The sequence below is a fragment of the Schistocerca americana genome, chromosome 1, assembly GCF_021461395.2.
Source record: "Schistocerca americana isolate TAMUIC-IGC-003095 chromosome 1, iqSchAmer2.1, whole genome shotgun sequence".
Taxonomy (NCBI): Eukaryota; Metazoa; Arthropoda; class Insecta; order Orthoptera; family Acrididae; genus Schistocerca; species Schistocerca americana.
In genome coordinates this window covers 1,076,903,550-1,076,928,901 of record NC_060119.1, presented here as the reverse complement: position 1 = coordinate 1,076,928,901, position 25,352 = coordinate 1,076,903,550, and the positions used below count along the sequence as shown (strand labels likewise).

Genomic DNA, 25,352 nt, shown 5'->3' with positions numbered 1-25,352 from the left:
TATTAATTTAGTGCACTTTACATAGATGACAAGTATATTAGTTGAATTAAATGTTTCGTGGGGCACTTCTGATGTTTTTCTGTAAACCAACTGATCATTTAACACAACAAATCTAGCATGAAAGACTTTGTGGTCATATTTGAATTAGTATATATATTTAAACCTTTTGTCAACATTTTCATCTTTGGGCAGTACTTACAAAAGCATGTTTATAAATGCAGGCTCTAGTTTTAATTTTTAAGTGCAGTTTTTAAGCAGTAAACTTACAGAATGTGTGTGTTTTGGAGCCCTGCGTAACTGAGAAGGGCTATCTCATTACCGCCTAGTACAGGTTTACAGGAGATACAATGTCTTTTAATCATCCTGCAGACATTTATTTAAGGATCTAGGGATATGCACAGTAGCTTCTCAGTATATATACTCTCATGAAATTTGTTATTAACAACCAAACCCAATTCAAAAGTAATAGCAGTGTGCATAACTACAATACTAGGAGAAAGGATGATCTTCACTATTCAAGATTAAATCTAACTTTGGCACAGAAAGGGGTGAATTATACTGCCACTAAAGTCTTTGGTCACTTACCAAATAGTATCAAAAGTCTGACATATAACCAACAAGTATTTAAGAAGAAATTAAAAGAATTTCTGAGTGGCAACTCCTACTCCATAGGAATTTTTACATATAAATTAAGAAAAAAAAAGAAAAAAATTAAGAAAAAAAAAGAAAAAAAAAACAAACAAAAAAATTATTAAAAAAAGTTGTTATATTTACTTAATTATGTTGTTAAATTAACTTAATTATGTCATGTATTGGAAAATTTGACTCATTCCACGTCATTATGAAATATCGTATTCATGATCCATGGAACTAGTATTAATCTAATCTAATCTAATTAAACGATTTAATCAATCCTAGTTGGTTTATATGTTGACCAAATTTCTGTGAACAAGTTTTGCTGCTTACTCGACAATCTATTAACTTATTCTTGCTAAATCATTGCTATTTATTGTGAGCAAGAAGTGCTCATTTTGCCGTAGGTTGGTTAACTATATAGTTTAGGGTTAGGGCAGCTGTATTTTTTCCTGTACTAGTTTGAGTATTGGGAAAGTAAATGAGGCTCTTCAGTGACAATGTAAGATATGCAGTAGGGATAGGAAGATAGTGAACTGCAAAGGGAAGACTACTGACTACAGGCTGAATTAGATAAGACAAGAAAAAAGTCTTGCCAAGTTAAGAAAGGAGAAGGGTAATGAGAAGTGGGAACAGACATGGACTTCAGCTTTATGCTAAATGTGGAAAAATGTTTTCGCAGTTGCTTCTGACCTAATTTCACTCACCCTGCACCCACATCTTCTTTTTTGCACTCTCCATCAATTTCGCTAAACTCCGGCATGCCGTTGCTGTATGTTGCACACAACTTCCCCTCCTTGCATCCAGAATGAACTCACTAGTACCCTAGTCTTATCACAAACACCTTCAACATTTCTCTCTCACCTGTCAGCCTCCTTCCCTCCATTCCTGCCATGTGCAATGTGTGTGTGTGTGTGTGTGTGTGTGTGTGTGTGTGAGAGAGAGAGAGAAGAAGCGTAGTCTTGTTATTGTTAAATTAATTTCAGAAATAGTGGTATCAACTTTGTTTTCTCAAGTAAAAGTACGATAATTCCTGCTAGTGTCTTAGAGCTCGGAAGACATATTCAGCATTTCACTCTCCAAAATCTGATAAATAGTTTCAAGAAGGTGTTGATGTTTGTTTTATTGCTGTTTCTCATTATGTTTATTTCTTAATCAAATTCATCATAAGTAATATAACTCCTATTCATACTAACAGATTTGGTTGTAAGGTGTTCTGGTCCAGAAAAGTATCCATAATTCAGGATCACGAATTTTTATAGTTTGCCAGCAACCATATAAAGTTTACTTTCTGATAAAGTACAGTGTGAGAGGAACCTAAAGAATTCAGTAGCACGCAGCTCCGCCTGTTGAAGAATTTTTTAGTAGAAGCAGTTGGTGAACCTAGTGTTAAGTATATCTCATAACGTTCTATAGTGTGGACTGATAGATACTAAAATTATCAAACCATTGATGTGCTTATTCACTACTATGCTAGAAATAAATGATAACATTTTGGAAATATGGTCGATACTGTGTATACATCAGCCATATGCTTAAAAGGAATTAAGCAATACACAGGAACAGAAAAAACCATTTTGGTGTTATTTTACGCCAAATTCAACTTTATTTCTGGCAGTTGTGGTGTTAGTTTTTGCTTGTTTTGGTATTAGTTTCTGAAGGCTTATTTTTGAATTACCACATGTTCCTTACCTCTTATTTCATCTTCTGTTTCTTTTTATCCCAGTGTTATGTGGAAGATGAAAATATATCCATTAATTATATTACAGTTGAACCTTCTTATAATGATATCGATTATGACGACAACTCGGCTGTAACATTGTGATTTCTGTGGTACATCTGTGTTTCTCATAAGGAACGTACTTCTCATATTTGCTTAGTACAACAAACGTATATGTGTGTGCCTCCTATATAACGTCATTTTCAGCCTGATTTAGCGACAAGATTTTCCAAGAATCAATGTGCTGTGGAAGGAAATCGGTTGTAATATGGGAACCTGGCATATTCTTCTTCCTACCTTTACATCAACAATAGCTGTAGTACAGACTCCTCACTTCATTGCTTCCCTAGCGCATTCATACTGCAATAGTGGTGACAGTCACAGAACTTGTCAACAGTACATGTGATGTCAGTTTCCATTGTGTTTCAAAAGAGTATGGCCAGTAAAGGAAAAGTTGTAACGGTGGCAGAAAAAGTGAAAGCGATTCATGAAATTGAGAATGGAGCTCAAAACGTTGATGTGTGTTGTCAGTTTGGCTTCGTAAACTCCACAGTCCAAATGATTTTGAAAAAAAAGGATAAAATTGTTACTGCATTTGAACAAAATCGATATAAAATTAAGTGATTACAAAAAGCTGAATAGAGGGACGTGGATGAAGCGCTGTTGTAGTGGTTTAAGCAGCAGAGAAGCATCAATATACCCATTAGTGAACCCCCTCTTATGGTGAAAGCTGAAGAATTTGCCAACAAAGTAAAAGATGAGGAATTTGTGCCCATCAGTGACTGGATTGACAGGTTCAAGCAATGTCATAACTTTACTTTTGGGAAACCAAGCAGTGAATCCAGCAGTGGCTCACTACCATCTGGCCTGCAGTTCATGAAGGATAAGCAGACTGTGACATCTTTAATGTAGGCGAGACTGGCATTTTCTTTAAATTGACACCCGACAAAAAACTGAAATTCAAGGGTGAAAAATGTGTTGGTGGCAAGTTATCTAAAGAACGAATAACAGTTCTGATGTGTGCTAATTCAGATGGAACTGAGAAGAAAAAAATTGCTTGTGATAGGTAAATAAAAAAATCCTAGGTGTTTGAAGCATGTAAAAAATCTGCCAGTGCACTACAATGCTAAAAAAAAGTCCTGGATGACCTCTGAACTCTTTGAAGCAGATATGAGGTGTTGGGATTGGGAACTTAGAAGTCAGAAAAGGAATATACTGGTTCTTGGTGACAACTGTCCAGCACATCCTGCACTCTCTGGTCTGGAGTATATTAAGCTTGTTTTTCTTCCTGCAAATATGACAAGTTTTTTGCCACCCATGGACCAAGGAGTAATTAGGAGTCTGAAATGCCACTATCATAAGCTCATGTTACTGAAAATGATTTAGTGCATTGAGAAAAATCAGGATTATTCTATTACACTGGTGGATGCGATCAGATACATTACCAAAGGTTGGAGCTGAGTCACAACCCAAACCATAAAGAACTGTTTTCGTCGTGTGTGAATCACAGCTGAAGGAATAAATGCCGCAAAAACTGAAGACACATTTGATGACACTGATGATCTGCCGCCATCTGCATTGCTGCTAAAAATCAACTGTGATATTCTCAATCAGTGTGACTTGAAATGTGTGCAACATTAGATGATGAACTTGTTACAACCAAAGTGAAAACTGAAAATGATATTGCAAATGAAGTGAAGAATAGGGCCACCATGACCATGTAGTGAGTTAGAGAGATGAAGAAGAAGAGGAATAAGAAAGAAGTGCCTATCCCTGCTGTGAGTGACACTTTTAAAGCCATTAGAATTGTGAAGATATTCTATGAAGCTAGGAGAGGAAGTAGTGAAATTGCAAATGAAATAATGAACATGGAACATAATTTAGAAATTGCGTATTGGGCAAATAGACAGCAGAGTAAAATGACTGATTACTTAGCTCGTAAGTAAAGAAGTTTATACTGCTGTATATATCATATTCATGTAAGCTTAAGAGTGAATATTGGGTGGAAAATAGAGCAAAACTAAATAAATTTGTTCTTTTGCATTTGCCACCACAATAGACTGAAAATACAAATCTCAGTTAAAACACTCATTTATAACAACATAATTTCAAAGTCCTTTGAATGTTGTTATAGCCAGGATTTACAGAATTAAAAGAAAAAATAATTTATGTTATTTATATTTATTGACGTCATTAGGCTCATTTGTTTACATGATTAAAAACAGGTTATTTATATTAAATTCATTATCTGTTAATTTAAAAAAATAATAATAATTTTATAACCATATACTGTTAAGATGTGACTCTTCAGTTCCTCCTGGCGTATTTGTTGCTCGAACAGTCCACGGGTATACTGCTGGTTCATAGTGTCCAACGGGCACAATATTTTGGCAATTAGACATTTCGCCATCATCAGATGCACTGACGAACTGAGGTCCTGAGGGCGGGTGGCCGATTTAAATCTCCTCCTCCCCATGGGCCGCTCTCTTCGGCCGCCTGCCCTCAGAAGCTCAGTTCGTCAGCGCACCTGATGATGGCGACATGTCTGATCACTGAAACATTGTGCCCGTTGGGACACTATGAACCAGCAGTATACCCATGGACTGTTTGAGCGGATATACTGTTAAATTTTTTGAAAGAAATTGTCATGACTTCGAAGTTCTGTTCTGAGATATTATGTTGCCAACCTGTCAACACTTTGCTTTAGTTTGGAGACAGCTGCCTGGAACCTAAATTTAAACAAGAAAGACAAAATGCCTAAAGCACAGCACTAGACATTTGACTGTGTCTGCATATCTTGCTGGCAGGGAAAGTTGCTTCTTCACTAAATTATGAAGGGATTTGTTTTCTTCTAGAATATCATACATAGCTGAGACTTACCATTATAGGTACACTTAACAGACTCTTTGCCACTTCAGTGTTAATAGAGTTTACCGTCATCCCATGGTTGAAACAAGGACTTACAGCTGTGAACACAGAGTGGATGTATGGCCATGAGAAATGTTAGGCTCGTTTGAAGATGTGACCCAATGCATTTCAGTTTCCTTCACCTCTGCCTGAGGTGTTCAGCCTTTTATATTTCTCAAAATCTTTCTGGTTTAAACATCAAAAATTAACTTTCCGACAATAATTTTCAATTTTAATTTGGATTCAGATATTGGTTTTATTAGTGATGTAAGATTTATTGATCTTTTGCACATCAGATAATACCAGAAATGATGCACTTTGGAGAAACTTTAATGCGGTGTATCAATTGAATACAAAAATCAATGTCTCCTGCTTGGTCAGTCAGTCAGCACAGGACACAGTGCCATGCTCATTTGTTTCTGGTGGTAAAAAAGGAACACTGAAATTTTTATTTCCAAATTTATTCAGTATTATTTTTGCTACATTCCGAGTGAAGTTTGTGATGACAGTGCATCTGTTACACAGACTGGGACTTAGGTGGGGTTGGAAAGTGACCTGACACCATGTTGACTTATGTGTTTGCTCATCTAAAGTGCCATATTTGGTGTTCTTCATATTCATATTTTTGTGCTATGAAAATGTGTACTTGTATGAACTGCATTGGAAATCTCACAAAAGTGAACCATTTTTGTGCAGTAATTTTTGCAGAAGTGTCTGGAAATGTTACATTGGTAACTAAAACTGTTACTGGAATAGATATAATTGGAAGTAGAGTAGTTTCATGTAACATTACCTCTAATCATTGTCTTTTATGTGAAAAATAACTGTCATTGTAAAATAATGCAGAATTTTCAGCACTGAGAAGAAGTCTAAATCTACGAGGTGCATTCAAGTTCTAAGGCCTCCGATTTTTTTTCTCCGGACTGGAAAGAGATAGAAACATGCGCATTGCTTTAAAATGAGGCCGCGTTCATTGTCAATACGTCCCTGAGATGGCAGCACCGTACAGCAGATGGAATTTTACCGCCAGCGGCGGGGATGAGAACTGTTTTAAATACTTAAAATGGCGACGTTTTCCTTACTTGAACAGCGTGCAATCATTCATTTTCTGAATTTGAGTGGTGTGAAACCAATTGAAATTCATCAACAGTTGAAGGAGACATGTGGTGATGGAGTTATGGATGTGTCGAAAGTGCGTTTGTGGGTGCGACAGTTTAATGAAGGCAGAACATCGTGTGACAACAAACCGAAACAACCTCTGGCTCGCACAAGCCGGTCTGACGACATGATCGAGAAAGAGGAGAGAATTGTTTTGGGGGATCGCCGAATGACTGTTGAACAGATCGCTTCCAGAGTTGGCATTTCTGTGGGTTCTATGCACACAATCCTGCATGACGACCTGAAAATCCGAAAAGTGTCATCCAGGTGGGTGCCACGAATGCTGACGGACGACCACATGGCTGCCCGTGTGGCATGTTGCCAAGCAATGTTGACGCGCAACGACAGCATGAATGGGGCTTTCTTTTCGTCGGTTGTGACAATGGATGAGACGTGGATGCCATTTTTCAATCCAGAAACAAAGCGCCAGTCAGCTCAATGGAAGCACACAGATTCACCGCCACCAAAAAAATTTTGGGTAACTGCCAGTGCTGAAAAAATGATGGTGTCCATGTTCTGGGACAGCGAGGGCGTAATCCTTACCCATTGCGTTCCAAAGGGCACTACGGTAACAGGTGCATCGTACGAAAATGTTTTGAAGAACAAATTCCTTCCTGCACTGCAACAAAAACGTCCGGGAAGGGCTGCGCGTGTGCTGTTTCACAAAGACAACGCACCCGCACATCGAGCTAACGTTACACAACAGTTTCTTCGTGATAACAACTTTGAAGTGATTCCTCATGCTCCCTACTCACCTGACCTGGCTCCTAGTGACTTTTGGCTTTTTCCAACAATGAAAGACACTCTCCGTGGCCGCACATTCACCAGCCGTGCTGCTATTGCCTCAGCGATTTTCCAGTGGTCAAAACAGACTCCTAAAGAAGCCTTCGCCGCTGCCATGGAATCATGGCGTCAGCGTTGTGTAAAATGTGTACGTCTGCAGGGCGATTACGTCGAGAAGTAATGCCAGTTTCATCTATTTCGGGTGAGTAGTTAATTAGTAAAAAAATCGGAGGCCTTAGAACTTGAATGCACCTCGTAGTTTTAGCAATCAGTAACTATCAGTTACCAGCATTAGAAAACTACCGTCTTCAGATTTATGACAGTTTTACACGGGAGCAAGGAAAAAATGCCAGATTTTGTGATCCTACGTAAAAATTGCCAATTTTGTATTACGCCACTAAAAATTGCAGCTTTCAGCTCTTTTTCACTTTCTCACTTGCGAGAAATTTTCTTGGCCCTAGTAATACAAAATAGATACAGCAAAGTAATTCAAACATTTTATTACCAACAGTAATAATATCATTATGTTAATAACTATAGTTGATTCATTACAGCACATTTCTAAATATTAAATTGTCTGGTGTAAATGGCTCTCTGATATGTGAAAACTTTTTTTTTAATTGCTTGGAAAGGTTGTCTCCAATTCGTATGAACATAAAGGGCAAGATTTCAATACGTCAATGCCACTTGGAGGATACTCTTCCAAACTTTTATCGAATGTCCCCATGAAAACAGTTGTAATAAAAAAAGAAATAAATAAAAAAACTGAATACAGCTCCACATTCTTTGCTCTGTTCTTGCTATCTTAACAGAAATTGAGATTCTAATATTAGCAAATAGCTGTTTATTTGTAATAAAAATGTGCAGTTTCAGAGCAGCCACCTAAGGAAGATCTGTTCTCTCCAGTCATTTGCTTGCTGATGCCAGATTACTGAAGTGTGATTTGATACCACATGCATTAATATCAATGTGGATGCTGTATGATTTCTCTGTTAACATTTTCCAAGTTGGTGTGCAAAATTCAGAAATATCATATATATTAATATTTTGAAACCATCTATATGGTTATGTATGTAAAGATCCCATGCATCACACACAGCAGCTACTATTCACCTTGGTGGGCTCTCATTTGCAAGTAATTGAGAAAAAAAAAAAAAAAGCAATTTCTGAGTTGTGTGTGTCAGTCAATATCGTTAAAAATGTTGCATCAAATAGTTTTGTTGCATGGTGTAATGGATATCCTGCTAATATGCTGGAGGTTGAGGCTTCGATCTCGCCGGGTGAATAAATTTATTTTTAAATCTTTATCAAAATGACTTTGATCCTCATTTTTTTGCTTTTAATTAGTTTTATGTATTAATTTTGATTTAATTTCTTTTGTTTTATCACCCTGTTTTTTTTCCACATTACTGTGTTCATTATGTCTATTTATCTTTTTTTTTTTTTTTTTAATTAATTTCGTTATAGGCCTGCTTGTAAACCATTCTTTCATTTAAATCTTCATCTGCATTATTTTGTCCTTAGTGCAAGAAGTATTTAGGTTATGGTTATGCTTAACCATTACGGATATTTTAGAACCTGTGACTGTTAATTAAGTGTAAATATGTAAAAGTGCAACCATTCACATTTTTAATAGGTATTTATTATTCTATGAACCAGTTTTCGAACCTTTTCAGTTTCATCTTCAGATCGTTTTCTGGAAGTTACATCACTATTTCTAGCATAATGCTTGTTGCTGGCTCTGTGACAAGAAGATGGAACACTCTTTAATGTATCACCATGACTATTGTTTCTGTTGATATGGATGGAAAATTTATTTTGTTAGTGTCCATCTGTGTGTGTGTGTGTGTGTGTGTGTGTGTGTGTGTGTGTGTGAGGGCTGCAAGAGGTGCAGACACATCAAGAACTTGCATGGTGGTAGCCCCATGAACATGCATTGGTTGCACTGATAATGCCTGAGCTGAAAACTCCCCATGTATGCCAATGAGTATGTGCCCATCGTGGCTGGGGCATGGGGACTCCAAGACTTATTGGCTGAGGCTGGTTGACACCCATGGGAAGAGCCCCCGTCTGTAGGGGGTGAAACCATAGCAGATCAGCCGCAAATGAAGCATATGAAGTTATCTCCTGCTGGTAGTCATATGGCCCCAGCAGTGTCTATGAAAGGACAGTCTTCATTCAGTGCAGAGGGGTACGACCCTAAAATGTTCCCTTCCCTCGCTATGCCATGGCAGGAATGTAGGGCTAAGCGGCAAGCAGACCAATACTCCCCACTATACTTGGTTTGTACAATGATTGATGGTGATTCCTTCTTGGCCATAAAGCCATTGTTCTTTGTGGAGAACTTAGAAGACAAGTTTGGAGAAGTGGCAGCCATCTCTAAAATGAAAGGAGGGTCAATTTTGATCGGACACAAACACAAATGCAAACTGGGTAACATACTTACTGGTGTCTGTTACTCCCCATAACAGCCTAAATGTAGTTCAGGAAATAATTTTCCACAGAGACCTGCTCATACCATCTGATAATGCTACGTAAGTAATTTGGAAAGAGCATACAATATCCCAGTGTGCGTGCAAGATCAATGTGAGCGAATGAGCTACATGCCACCTTGGAGCAATGGGGTGTACAGTTTGTCTGTTGTGTACGTAGGAGGCCAAAGGACAGTAGGGTTGCTAGCGGTGCCTTCATCGTGGCCTTTGAGGGCGATTCATTGCCTGAAAAGTTCAGTGTGATGGTATACCGATGTAGTGTGGAACTGTACGTGCCCCCTCCACACATAGCTCCTGCCCCCTCCCCACTCCCCTTCAAGAGATTGTGGACAGTCACTGCATGCAAACATTCCCTGTACACCTCTCCCCTCCCCCCCCCCCCCCCCCCTCCCACCTGTGGAAAGCAGCATACTCCCTGCTCACCAGATTGCACTGTTTTCCAAAGAGAAAAGAAAGTACAATACTTGGACAAACTCAGTTACCAAGAAGTTAAGGGGAAGTAAAAGCGGTTGCACCCAGTATGTCAGTCAGTGTCATATGTTGCAGCTACGATGACATCGCCTCCTTTGGTGATGGTACTCCTGTCCATTACACCTCCTCCAGTGGACTCTCAGGGCCACTCAGCCATGCCTGGCCCCATGATGGTTGGGGGCTCTCCTCTTGCTGTTCAGGATCAATGGCTTCCCACCCACCAGGGACATTGGTCCCCACCTCCCAGCCGGAGACTAATTACCTTCCTCCGGTTTCTGTCACCAGGAAGGGGTCCCTCGTGACACATTTTTTCCAAGGTTTCCGCTGATCTACAACCAGACTCCAGCCAGTGGCTGAAGGAGATGCAGGCTGCTGCTCGCAGGGCTTTGCGATCATCGTCTTTACCTGAAACTGATTCAGAGAAACCCTCGCAATCATCGAAATCCTTTAAGGAGTGGAGAGGAGAGGAATGACAAGAAAAAGTCCTCCAAGGAGGACGACATCCCAATAGCCCCCCGCACGACCAGATCCCGCCTGTTCCACTACAGTGGCCGAGGCGGAGATTCCAGCACCCCCCTGAGGTCCTCGTTCACACTACACAACGGAACTTGAAACCTATGTATGTTGATGCCATAACCCCTCAACCAGTGGTAGCAGATGACCCTAAGGCATAAACTGCCCCCATAGTCCCTTCATGTACATCATCATCATCATTCTCCAGTGGAATTGTAGTGGTTTTTTTCCACCAGCTTGCTAAGCTATGACGTCCTTTAAGCACTTCACCCGCCTTCTGAATTGCTCTTCAGGAGACTTGGTTTTCAGGAACGCAGACCCCAGCCCTTCATGGGTATTGGGGATATTATAAGAATCATGCTGCCTATGACAGTGTGTCAGGCGGAGTTTGCACATATATTCTAGACACACTATATAGTGAACTCGCGTCTCTTAATATACTTCTGGAGGATGTGGTTGTTCATGTAAGAGCATTTCAGGTAATTACCATCCATAGGGTTTACCCCCCTTCCGATGGTGAAGTGTCTTGGAACATACTGTTTGCATTGGTGTCTCAGCTCCCCCCACCTTTTTTAATCTTGGGTGATTGCAGTGCCCATAATCCTTTGTTGTGTGGAACCATGGTCACTGACCGCAATAAAGACCTTGAAAATTTACTGGCACAACTTGACCTTTGCCTCTTTGGTACTGGTACCGCCACAAACTTCAGTGTGATGGACAGGACTTTCTTGACCAAATTGACCTTTCCATTTGCAAACCTTGTCTTCTCCCATCCGTGTGCTGCAGAGTCCACGATGACCTGTGTGGTAGTGATCACTTCCTGATCTTCCTGTTCCTCCCTCAACATCACTCCCCTGGATGCCTGCCCAGATGAGCTCTCAACATTGCTGACTGGGTTATGTTCAGCTTTGCTGTTGCCCTTGACTCTTCACCATAGAGAGATATCAATGAGGTAGTCCAGAACGTAACTACAGCCATTCTATCGGCAATCCCCTATTCCTCAGCCTCACCCCGACAGAAGTCAGTACTTTAGCAGTTCTCGCAAATCACAGAGGCCATTCAGCATCGTGGGCAGGCTCACTAGGCCATAAGGGGCACCAATTGATGGAGAACCTCATTGCCTTTAATCAGCTCCGTGCGTGGGTCCGCCACCATATAAAAAGACAGAAGTGAGAATGCTGGGAATGTGTGTTTCAGCCATCGGACCACTTACCTTTCCTTCGCAGGTTTGGGCTAAGGTCGGAAGTCTTTGTGGATACGAAACACTTGCAGGTGTACCTTGTATTATCTTTAGTGGCACTGTCTAAACTGACCCACAAGCTGTCGCCAAACATTTTACTCTGCACTGTGCTCAAGCTTCAGCATCTGAGCATTATCAACCTGCCTTTTGTGTCTTAAAACAGCGGTTGGAGTGAAAGCAATTATCTTTTACTGCACACCACATGGAGCCATATAATGCTCCATTCAGTGAGTGAGAATTTGTCAGTGTCCTAGCCCACTGCCCTGATACAGCCCCAGGCCCAAACCACATCCACAACCAAATGATCAAGCACCTAACAGGGGACTGTCAGCACCATATCCTTGCCATCTTTAACTGCATCTTGAGTGAGTGCAAGTTCCCGTCGCAGTGGTGAGAAAGCATCATTGTTCCAGTATGGAAACTGGGTAAGCACTCTCTGAGATGGTTAGTTATCACCCAATAAGTCTCACCAAAGTTCTTTGTAAGTTGCTGGACGCAAGGCAAGCTAGCTGCTATGTTGGCTCACTGAGTCTCGGAATCTTCTGGCCCTGTCTCAGAGTGGTTTTCACAAAGGCCGTTTCACTACTGATAATCTGATTTACCTGGAGTCTGCCATCCAAACAGCTTTTGCCCAACGTCAACACCTTATACCTGTCTTCTTTGATCTGCAAAAGGCTTATGACAGCACATCTGTGCTACCTTACACGTGTGGGTTCTCCGAGCTCCACCCCCGATTTTCATCCAGAACATGAGATGCCAACAACAGCTAGCCAATTATGCTACCCACATTTGCAGCTCCCCTAAGCATCTGAAATACCTTCACCTCTTTCCAAACACGGCAATCCATCTCCCACAGTGGCAGCTCCACTCAGGGTTTATTATTGCAATCTGGATCATGTCTATCCTCTCTGAACTTCAGTTGCTTTCTCTTCCACCTCTCCTCTGGACCCACTCTCGTACGCGCCCATGGTGCATCTACATCTACATCTACATGGATACTCTGCAAATCACATTTAGGTGTCTGGCAGAGGGTTCATCAAATCACCTTCACAATTCTCTTATTCCAATCTCATATAGCACGCAGAGAGAACGAACACCTATATTTTTCTGTATGAGCTCTGATTTCCCTTATTTTATCATGGTGATTGTTTCTCCGTTTGTAGGTTGGCGTCAACAAAATATTTTCACATTTGGAGAAGAAAGTTGGTGATTGAAATTTCACAAGAAGATCGCTCTGCAAAGAAAAACGCCTTTGTTTTATTGATGTCCATCCCAAATCCTGTATCATTTTAGTGACACACTCTCCCATATTTTGCGATAATGCAAAACGTACTGCCTTTCTTCGAACTTTTTCGATGTACTCTGTCAGTCCTATCTGGTAAGGATCCCACACCGTGCAGGAGTATTCTGAAAGAGGACGGACAAGTGTAGTGCAGGCAGTCTCCTCAGTAGATCTGTTTCAATTTCTAAGTGTCCTGCCAATAAAACGCTGTCTTTGGTTAGCCTTCCCCACAACATTTTCTGTGTATTCCTCCCAATTTAAGTTGTTCGTAATTGTAATTCCTAGGTATTTAGTTGAATTTACGCTCTTCGGATTTGACTGATTTATCGTGTAACCAAAGTTTAACGGATTCCTTTTAGCACTCATGTGGTTGACCTCACACTTTTTATTATTTAGGGTCAATTGCCAATTTTCACACCATACAGATATCTTTTCTAAATCGTTTTGCAGTTTGTTTTGATGTGCTGATGACTTTACTAGTTGATAAACAACAGCGTCATCTGCAAACAACGTAAGACGGCTACTCAGATTGTCTCCCAAATTGTTTATATAGATACGAAACAGCAAAGGGCCTCTAACACTATCTTTGGGAACACTAGAAATCACTTATGTCTTTCTCAAAGACTTTCCATCAATTACTACGAATTGCAAACTCTCTGACAGGAAATCACGAATCCAGTCACATAACTGAGATGATATTCCATAAGCATGCAATTTCACTACAAGCCAGAGCTTCATCTTGACCTGTCACAAGGTCCAAAAGACTCGGTGCATCCGAGGCCTCCACTGCCAATTTTTCTCAATCTTGACGCGTCCTAGGGTTTGGAAGCAGTATACACTGATGGCTCATTAGTCGCTGATCATGTAGGCTTTGCTTATGCTCATGCGGGACGTAAACTCACTGTGGAGTTGATAACCATCTCTCGTGCTCATGAGAATATTTGTTCGTGTGCTAGTGGTTCTTTTGTCATCTGCAACAACTCTTTGAGCTGGTTGCAAGCTCTTGAACCAGTGCTGCGCTTGCCATCCATTGGTCATTGCTATCCAGGATTCCCTATATGCTCTTGAACGGCATGGATGCTCAGTGATCTTTGTCTGTACCCTGGGCCACGTCAAGATCCCGGGGAAAGAACTCGCTGATAACCTGGCCAAACTGGCTACCAGTAGACTTACTCTTGAGATTAGTATTATGGAAACAGACCTCCATTGGTATTACGCTGTTAAGTTTTAGGTGCCTGCAGTACGAAACGACTCACTTTTTCACCCAAACTATGGGTGGTAAAGGAGACTATGAATCTGTGGAGGTCCGCCATGGAGGTGTCTTGCAAGGACTCTGTCGTCCTTTGCTGGCTCCTTATCAACCTTTCTTGGTCAGTGCCGGACACTTTAATTTCCCTGACTTGATACCCCTTGTGTTAGAAAACAATCCCCTAGCAGCTGACTTAGTTTTACGTTTTATTCATGGAGCAGGCATTTACGAAACTCTTTAAGTGTTTAAGTGAGGGCCGTTTAACCTTATTGGCCCATTGAGGGGTTGGTAGAACACTCTGTCGCCTCTTCTGCCCAGACCGAGCTGCACTGTCTGGCCTTGGTGGTCCAGCAGCCCGGTCCTCACCCTACCTGCTGTTCTACTCTCCCCCCCCCCCCTCCCTCTCGCATGGCCTGTGAGACTTGTTCATCTTTTGTGTGTCTGTGCTTGTCTTGCCCTGTCCTTGTTACTAGTCTTTCTAAGGATATGTCAGAGTATGCAGTACCTCTGATAAGTGGCGGGGGGTTGGGGGTATATGTCCCCTCATCGTACTCTGCTTTCAGGGGCTTCTGGGCGCTCGCTAGACGGAGCACCTTGCCTGCCTTTCATCCTGTCTCCCTTTCTTCTTTCTGTCCCCTACCTCAGCTTCACTAACATTGGTAGACCTTGTGGTTTTCTTCTCCTGAGTTTTGCACGATAGGCTCTCTCTGATCTACCTCATACAGACTAGACCTGTGTGTCTGAGGAAAAGGGGCTAATAACCTAGTAGTTTGGTCCCTTTAACCTTCCAGCCAACTAACTGATACTATTAGGCACCAGGTCCATGTGTGCAAATCACTGGCCCATATTTCCTGGTAATTGCATGACCTGTGCATAGACATCTGGTGCCACATACCTCCAGAAACCTACGAAGGATTTGTCAAATTCATGCCACGCAGAATCACTGCTGTATTTTGTTCTAAAACTGGAACAACATGCTGTTATGCGGTTGTTGATCTACAAGGTCTGTTCAAACAATTCCAGAACTTTGTGCACAAAATTTTTCTACGATTACCTTTTACTTATTGTGTGTGGTCTCCTTCAAAATACTCTCCTCCACAATTGATACACCACTCCCAACACTGATTCCACTTCTTGAAGTAGTCTTGGAAGACCTCTTGATGGATCACGTGAAGCACCGTTTGCAAATTTTCTTGTATCTCGCCTTTGTTGCTAATCTTCGTCCTTTCAGTGAGGTTTTCAACTTTGGAAATAGAAAGAAGTCTGCTGGTGTCAGGTCTGGAGAGTATAGAGGATGAGGCATCACAATAATTTCGGTTTTTGTAGAATAGTCATGCACGAGTAGGAATGAATGTAGGGGGTGCGTTATTGTGATATAAGAGCCGCGAATTGCCTCACCATGTTTCAGGCCATTTCCTTCTCAAATTTTCTTGCAGATGTTGCAATACGCCCTGATAGTACCATCTATTAACAGTTTGTCCTTGTGGCACGAATTCATGATGAACTAATCTGTCAAAGTCAAAGAAAACTATCAGCATGGCTTTGACATTTGACGTGACCTGACAAACTTTTTTTTTCATCTTGGAGGACCTTTACTGACCCATTGTGAAGTTTAAACCTTGGTCTCAACATCGTAGCCATAGGGACCCGTGTCTCATCACCAGTTATGGTTCTCTTAACTCAAGTCATGTTTTAATTTATGTGATCTGAAAACTCTTCACAGATTGCGAGGCAAAGGTCTTTCTAGTCTTGACTCATGAACCTCAGGAAGAACTTGTCAGCAACATGATGCATTCCTCAATGCTGTGTCAGGATTTCATGAAATAATCTAACTGAAATGTAATGTTCTTCTGCAATCTCTCAGACTGTCAGTCTTCAATTGGCGTGCACAATTTCATTGATATTCCCAAGATGAGCGTCATCGGTAGACATTGGAGGGCGTCCTGTATGAGGTCATCTTTAACTTTTGTCCGGCTATTTTTGAACCATGTGAACCATTCATAACACCAAATACGGCTTCAGCATTCATCACTATAGGCTTCCTGCATCGTTGGTGTGTTTCGGAAATGGTTTTCTCGAGTTATTTTGCTCCAACGCACCATTAGTGCAAAATTACCAATATTCTGGATTTTCTTGAACAGACCCCGTACACGAGGCACTGAGAACTGCAAGGGTCCAAAGCACAGACACAGAGTTTTGAAAAAAATAGATGTTTGTGAAAATCAGATTTGTAGACAAACCACCAGTCTCACAGATTTGATTGGTTTTTAACCAAGTCTCAACATCTTATATTTCCTATGGAAAAATAAATTACCCACTTTGTTATAAAATTTTAATTAATATTGATGATTATGATTATTAATATTAATTCGCAGAATTCTCATACATAAGCTGTAACAATAGTGTCTTTTTTATAAAGTTTGTAATTAATGTGAAACTTGAATCAAAATGTAAAGAACAGATACTAAATGCGCTACACACACAGTTAAACCTGTTCTGACACTTTATGGTCCTCATTATCATAATTTTCATTAAACATATTCTGTGCTTGGGATTCAGATGAAACAGTATGCCCACATAGGGCATTAAATCTAGTAGCTTTAAGTCTTGTGTTACAAGGTTGATTTTGCCTACCACCTATTTATTTGAGCACTAGATTTTGCAAGACATCCACAAACTGTTGGGAAATGATAAATTGTGGCCTTCCTGTATGTGACTTGCAAAAAATAGTGGCCTCTCAAGACTAGTGTTACTTTAAGCAGTGCTTCCCAGCAACATATTGAGAACCAAATCACTGTAGAATTTATTAAATGTACATTTTTACCATGCACATTAACTTTTGGTCTCGTAGTGAGTTTGTAACACTCTTAAATATTCTGAAATCTTAAAGAACTCTACAGAGCAGATTTTAGTGCTTGTTTATTCTGGTCGTTTATATCTTGCATGCATCTCAATATCCATAGCGCCACTGTTGGGGTAATTTTCTCTTATGCGGGGATCTGCTTGTTCCTTCTTAGTTAGTCCAGATTGCCTTGTTTGTGTTTTTTGAGATCTCATGAAGTTTTTTACACGGTATTATGTGGACAGAGACTATGCTTGTTGTGTGCTGCCTCAAGGGGAATTGGCCACTGCCGTAAATAGCAGGAAACTACATTAGCCATATTCAGCAGGCATCTATCTACCACTCAAACCTCTGGTGACATTGGGGCACCACAGACAAGTCCCGCAAAACCTGTGGTGCCATTGAAATCCCCTGGTGAACTGGTTGTCACTGCGACTTCTGTAAAGCAGCATCGGATTGGTCTGTCGTCACCCGAGAGTGAGTGCTAGTAGTGATGGGATTGCGTGTCTCTGGGCAGAAGGTGAAAGTGTGAGCTGGCTGACCACTTACGCCTTAGCAATAGGTATGAGGTGCTACCTGGTGTTGATAACACTTGTAAGCCAGCACGGGACACCTTTCCTGTTGGGTCAGTGGTTGATTTTCCTATCCAGTCTGAACAAGTGCAGAGGGTGGATGTGCTAGTCATTGGGAGCTCCAATAGTAGGCAAGCAATGGGACTCCTCAAGGAAACAGCAGGTAGTTTGGGAAAGAATGCCAGTGAGCATTCACTATGTTTGTCAGAAGATCTTGTCAAAGATGTGGAAGAGGTTCTGGTGATGGCTATCAAACCCACTGGTTGTGACCAGCTGCAAATAGTGGCACATGTTTGCACAGCTGATGCCTGCTGCTTGGGTTGTAAGGCCACCCTCAGTTCCTATAGGCAGATGACGATTTGGTGAAGACAGCTTGCATCTTACGCATGGTGCTGACTAAGCTCTCAATCTTTAGCATCGTACCTAGGACCGTTCACAGTCCTCTAGTGTGCTGCAGAGTAGAAGGGCTAAACCAGAGTCTGACAACTTGGAAACGTTATTATATACAAATTTCTCGACCTCCACTATCAGGTTGTAGGGCTTCTCTTAACAGGTCAAGTGTGCATGACACGGAGGAAACAATTACTAGGATAGGAGAGTACTTGTGGCATCCACATGGGCTTTCTTTAGGTTAGAGGAACCCCCTCCCTTGATATCAGAGATCAGTTGCCTGCCGAAATCTAAGATACATTAGCCATGTTATTTTCAGAAAATTCTCATCCCTGCGGTCTGGAACTAGAAAAGGTTAATATGTACTAGTAATCTGCAGGGACGTCCATGGTAAGGTCCCAGAATTAGTATTGCTTATTGAAGCTAATAATGGCCAGATAGTATTAGGAACAGAAAGTTGGTTGAAATCAGAGGTGAGTAGCAAAATTCAGATTGGAATATATATCGCATGGATAGGTTAGTTGCCAATGGTGGTAACGTATTTATTACAGTAAAAAAACTACATAAATCAAGCAAGGTTATGATGAATTACGAATGTGAATTAATCTGGGTGGTATTAAGCATCAAAGGCCGATCTAAAATAATTGAATGCTTTTATGGACCACTTGCATCAGTAGCTGTAGTAGTAGAATGCTTAAGAGAGAAAGTGCAGAATTTCATGAATCAGTTTCCTGATCATGCTGCTGTAATAGGGGGTGACTCCAACTTGCTATGTATAGATTGGGAGAGGCATGCTATCAAAACTGGTTCAAGAGCTAGGGATTCGTGTGACATTATTCTGAATGTTTTGGCCAAAAATTACTTCTAGCAGATCATTAGAGAACCAACTCGTGAAGGTAACGTCTTAGACCTCCTAGCAACAGACAGACGTGAGCTTCTCCATTCAGTTAACAGGAGGGTATCAGTGATTGTAAGTCTGTGATAGTGGCTATGTCTATGTCTATGGCTATTGTAAGGAATGTTAAGTTAGGAAAATATTTTTACTTAGCTGAGTGACAGGGTAAAAACTGCAGAGTATCTCAGTAGTCAACATCAAATATACAGGGTTGATGATGAAGATATGGAGCACAAATAGGAAAAACAAAACAAAACGAAATCATGTGTTCAGGCACTTAGTGACCATAATGGCACCAAAACGGAAAATAACAGAGAAGGCTTAAATACAGGAAACAGTTTCACTGCAGAAGATCGTAGTAAGGTTCCTCCTTTCAATCACAGTATGAGCTGGCAGATATTGAGATAATTGACTGAAAAAAGTAAAATTGCTTTGTAGTGGAAAGTCATCAGAATCGGTTGAGATACCTGTAAGATTGTACAGAAATTAGAATGAAAATCTCCACTATAAAAATCAATATGGATTTCATGGAGATCTTGCAGAACTCAGCTCCCTCTGTTCCTCTGCAAGATCCACAGTGCTGTAGACATTGGCACTCAGATTGATGCCATGTTCCACAACTTCAGGAAGGCATTTGACTCTATCCTGCATTGCTGGTTAGTGAAGAAAACAATAGTTTACTGATTACCAGACCAGCTTTGTGACTGACTTCAAGACTACCTTGCAGGCAGCATGCAATACAGCACTCTTAACAGAACAGAATTGGAGGGTGTAAAGGTAATTTCGGGTTTTGGGGGGTACTGCAAAAATTGCAGAACTGCCAGCTATTACGGATTGTCCGTGATTGTTACAGATTCATCACCTTGATTATGGAGTTATGGGAAAGATACTGTTTACATTTCACTAATCATATGCTCTTAAAATGTTTTATAGATTTTAATGATTTCCTTCCCAATACTTAGTGAATTTTATGACCATGAATTGCTAAGGTAGGTTATGCTGAGAGCCATTGAAAATTTTTCGTTTTGCACATCTCCTCTTAAAGGATAAGAATAAAACTGCTTTTAGACCAAATGGCAGAGAAGGTTCAAGCTGTAAGCTGTTGTGGTTTATCTAACCAGGTGACATCACAAGATATGCAGTTAACCAATTTATCCATACATACATGGTGTACATAAACTCTGCGAACACTTTCAATTATTCATTGCACAAGAACCAAACATTGTACAGATATCATAGATGTGTCATTTTGAAGAGAAACCCTGAAAGTTTTTTTTTTCCATGTATACCACCAAAGCGTAGTTTGGTAATTTGCCAATACTCAGCACTAGTCGCAAACATGGCAAGTTCAGGAGCGGAGTGAGCTTTCTGTGTGTTGGAGTTCGAAATAGCCTCCCTCATCACCAGATCTCACTCCGTGTGACTTTTTTTCAGTGGGGACACATTAAAGATCTGGTGAATGTATCACTTCTTCCACGTGATATAGCAGAGCTCCTGGAGAGAATACGGGAAGTGACTGGCACAGGCGACAATGCCATGCTGGGATGGGTATGACAAGAATTAGATTATCATATTGACATCTGCTGGGTCACTCGTGGTTCGCATATCGAATGTTAAAAAAAAAAAAAAAATAAATAAATAATAATAAAAAAAGAAACCTTTCAGAGTTTCTCTTCAAAATGCAATATGTATGACATCTGTACAGTGTTTAGTTCTTGTGCTATAAATAATTGAAAGTGTTCCTGGACTTTATGTACACTCTGTATAATACATAGCATACTGATGCAATTTAGTAATGTTTTTTTTTTTTTTTTTTTTTTTTTTTTTTTTTTTTTTTTTTTTTTTTTTTGCCAGGAATAAGTTGTTACAGAAAGTGATATTTTCGATAATTTTATGACTTTATCTGTGTTCGGTGGTTTTATTCATCTTTTTAGAATTTAAAAACACTGTAAGGTAATGTTAGCTGCTATGGGTTTTTTAGTTGTTTTGTCAAAAATGCAAGTACTTAGAGTGATTGATTGATTCATTGATCAATTTGTTTGCTTCGGCAACTGTTAAGTTTTCGTAAAGACAATCCTAGCACAAATGTTGATGTGAAATTGAACAGTGTGTCAGAAATGTAGCATTTAAAGGCCTAAATCAGGCTTCTAATTTTTGATATTTTGCAGTGGAGAGCCCCAGGACCCACCTCCACATTTGCCACATAACTGACAGCCTCTTCACAAGATTGACATCGATGAAAGTCCTATATAACTGTTTCTGTTTATAATGTGTGTAAATGATTTAATAGACTGCAACTGAAGCTCTTTAAGGCAGTTCACAGATTATATTATTGTCTATAAGAAGGTACCAGTGCCAGAAAATGGTAATGATTTGCAGAAGGACTTACAGTATTGATGAATGGTGTGGGGTCTAGCAATTGACCTTGAATGTAAATAAATGTAACATATTATACATACATAGAAAAAGAAATCCACTACTGCACAACTACACTACTTATGACAAATTTCTGAAAGTGATAACCATTATAAACTACGTAGGAGTATCTATACAGCTGGGTTACGAGGTGCTTGTTTGACCACTTCTTGAGTATTGTTCATCAATCTGGGATCCTTACCAGGTAGGACTGATAGAGAGGGGATAGAAAAGAGCCAGTGAAGAATAGCATGTTTCATCGTGGTTTGTTTAGATGTGTGAGAGCATTAGAGATGCTCAACAAATTCCAATGGCAGAAACTACAAGAGAGGTGTTGTGCTTTATGCAGAGGTTTACTACTGAAATTTTGAGAGTGCTTTCCAGGAGAAGTCAGGTAACCTACATTTTCAAGTGGTCAAGGGGGTAGAAAATATAGTAATTAAAGCATGGGACTAAGAAACACTATGCTCATATGAGGCCTGTAAAATATGCAATGTCCAGGGTTAAGACTTTTGTATCTTCCAAATAAGCTTCAGAGACAGGATAAAAGTTCATACAACTCGGACCATTATTAGTACATGGGTTTGGAATCTCCTTTGTTAATACATTGTTACTTCACAATTCCTTCCCTTGCTTAAAGCCTTATCTGTGCCAGCTTTTGGAGTGACTTTTCCTCCCCCAAAGAACATATGCTTAACTTTTTTTTCTTTTTTTCCCCTAATTCTTAAAATAAATATTCAGTCTGTATTTAGTAAGCTCTGCTCTTGTTGTTCCTGCTTTAGATGCTGGTAAGTACAGTATTCTTTCTCAAACATTGTAGTATTCATTTATGACTTTAATTGTAACATAATTCTTTGAAAACTTTCTTTTTTCAGTATTTAATTGTATCACAGAAATCATTTCTTCCTTTGCTGTACACATTACCTTCATCATTCTACAGTCTATGTTATCCAAAAGTGTTTTAAAAATTTCCGTCTTTTGCAGGTAAATGTTCATCCAGTCAGGGTTGCTCTGAATCTGCAGAAGGCACCTTTATTAGCTGAGAATCTGGAGAAAGTTCAGAAAATCTTGGAACTCATGAGTGAAAGAGAAATGAAGAGAGGATTTGAAGCAAATGAGGTTATGTCATTCAAATTCCATTACTTGTCATGTGTAGTTGCTGAGATTGGCCGATGTAGAAAAAGGCAATTAGCAGCACAACAGGAGAGAAAGAAAGATGAAACTAAAGATAGTGAGAATACAGAAGAAAAGCGGTCAGATCCTGTGGAACTCTTTGCTCGGAAAATGCTGAAATGTGGGCGTGGCGACAATGGGTCTCCAGAGTTTCAGGAAAGTTTTCTGAGAGAATGTGTTCGTGAATTCCCATATCGTGAATGTACAGTTTTCCGCCAGATGGTTACAAGTTTAGCTCAACAGGACTCCCCTTCTGCTCTGAGCATTATTTCTGCTGCCATCAATGGGCAGAGGGGCTTTTTAGACAGTGGCACCCATTGCTGCTCAACATGTGGTGAAGAAGGAGCGACAAAGAAGTGCTCTAAATGTAAAGCAGTTCAGTATTGTGACAGAGAATGTCAACGTCTCCATTGGTTTATGCATAAGAAAGCATGTACAAGGTTATCTCAAGTTTCCATAAAGGCTAAACCATCAGCTAGTCCTCCAACTTCAGAATTGAGGGGTCTTCAAGTGAAGTAATGGAAGTTGAATAGCTTACTGTAATGGTTTACAAAATCTCTTTTTTTTCTAATTATGGGAACCATTTCATTTTTTCTGTATTTCCATGTATGTAACATGTGATTAACTGTCATTGTACATTGGATAATGTGACCATTGCAAGTAAAGTATGTCCCTTTCCTTTCCTTCTCTTAAGAGAGAAAAAGAAAAGAAATTTATGTTCACAGTGCAGTTCAGTAACTAATGTGTGATAAATTCCATAGACAACATGGTCAAAACTGTTGCTATGTATCTATAACTATTTGTCCTTATCTTTCTTGTCTGTTGATTAACACACACATAATGAATTATGTGGTATGTGATGTTACCTAATGGTTACCTTGGAATAATTATAAAAAGCTTCTAAAGCTTTTAAATTAATTAGAGACTTGTCTTGATAAGTTGGAGCAATGCAGAAAATTATGTGAAATGTTTCAGCAATAAAGAATTAAAAATAAACTCAATCTCACACATGATACGCAAGAAGGTAATTGGATGTACCACTCTAAAAATAAAGTAGATTCCTGATCAAAATGAGCATTATTATAAATCACAAAAGTTCTTAATAAAACATGTTTCAGCATGAGATTTTTACATGCGATGGAGAAAGTAACATTACTGTACATGGACCTGGTAAATAATAATTCATTACAAAAAAAGATATACATTAGAATTCCAAGTGGAACAGCATTTAATTTCTAACTGGTAGATAATGCTAATTTGCCAGATAATTTTCTGAAAAAGTCTGTGATGTGAGGAAAGAAGTATTCACAAATGCCATCTTAAACAATATGTGATCAAAGTTAATATTTCATTAGTATAGTTGCTATCTACATCCTCTAAAGAAATAAAAGTGATATCGTAATTATAACAAGACTCACAGCTGAGCTGTATTCAATTTTCAGAGGTTCCTACACTACGGATCACAAAAGCCAAAGAAAAATATATCGTAATTATAACAAGACTCACAGCTGAGCTGTATTCAATTTCCAGAGGTTCCTACACTACGGATCACAAAAGCCAAAGAAAAATTTGAAATTGGGCACCAAAGTGTTAGATATGGAGTTAGCCAGAGAACAGAAAAAAACCCAGTTGTAGAATAAGAGGAAGAGAAAGGTCAAAATACGTGAATGAATGCACAGATAAAGGAGCTACAAAAGTACTGGCTTTGGGCAGTAGCTGTTGTGAAAAATAGTTGGGTATGAGCATCAGAGGTAATGGTGATGGAAATAATTGACAGAAATGGTCCTTAACAATTAGACAGTAGGTTTAATTGTGAGTGTATACTGTGTGTGATTGTGTTGAACATTTCAAGGTTCTTATTTTTCTGTGACCAGTTTTTCATTCATTAAATTCATGATTGAAATAAATTCTACTGAATATGAAGTTACATTCATTTGTCACTGAATGAAATTCTTGTATATTCAGAGAATAACTAAAGGCAACACACAACAGGTCATCAAATTCAGTATGCCACAGTCTTGAGCTTAAATTGTTACAATTTGTCTCTAAGTTATTCTTCACTCCAGGAAGGTTAACAGTTATAGGTATCACTTAATCTAGCACATAAACAGAGGGCTTGGCATTTGAATTTTGATAAATATGTGTAACAGAAGGTTTTTTTTCCAGAACAAAGGACTTTATTCAGTAGTAAAATTGATGATGAAATGTGGCTTTAAATCATTACATCCGAAGACTTACATGGTGCTCAAGCAGTTTCATTTGCTCCAATGCAGCAGAATTAGAGAGAGAAGTAGAATTTTGTGTGCTTTCTTTATGGCAAGTGAAAATACTTCAAGATATGGTAGTAACAGCAAATTGATATGTTTCAGGCATGCTTTAAGTTTTTGAAAGAATTCAAGCGTGTTGATCAAAGGTAGACCTGCAAAGGATTATTCATTGTGACACTGTTGCACCTATTCAGAAATTTAATTAGTAGTACCAAATCCTCCTTTTAGTCACCATATCTAACCTATTTTGATTTTATTGCTCTTCGCAAAATCTAAGAAATCATCTGTGTTCATTGTGTGTAGTTCCCCTGAATTACTGTCTATGCCCACAAAACATTATAGAATCATTT

The 25,352-nt window shown here is 39.6% G+C and overlaps 1 protein-coding gene across 1 annotated transcript in view; it reads left to right on the top strand.

Annotated features, from left to right (window-relative positions):
- LOC124617564 (ankyrin repeat and MYND domain-containing protein 2) overlaps positions 1-23,806 on the top strand; it is a 44,344-nt gene extending 20,538 nt beyond the window's left edge. The window contains exon 4 of the mRNA XM_047145275.1: positions 22,547-23,806. Coding sequence (XP_047001231.1) covers positions 22,547-23,254 — 708 coding nt within the window. The 3' untranslated portion in view covers positions 23,255-23,806. The remainder of the gene's footprint in view (positions 1-22,546) is intronic.
- The last annotated feature ends 1,546 nt before the right edge of the window (positions 23,807-25,352 follow it).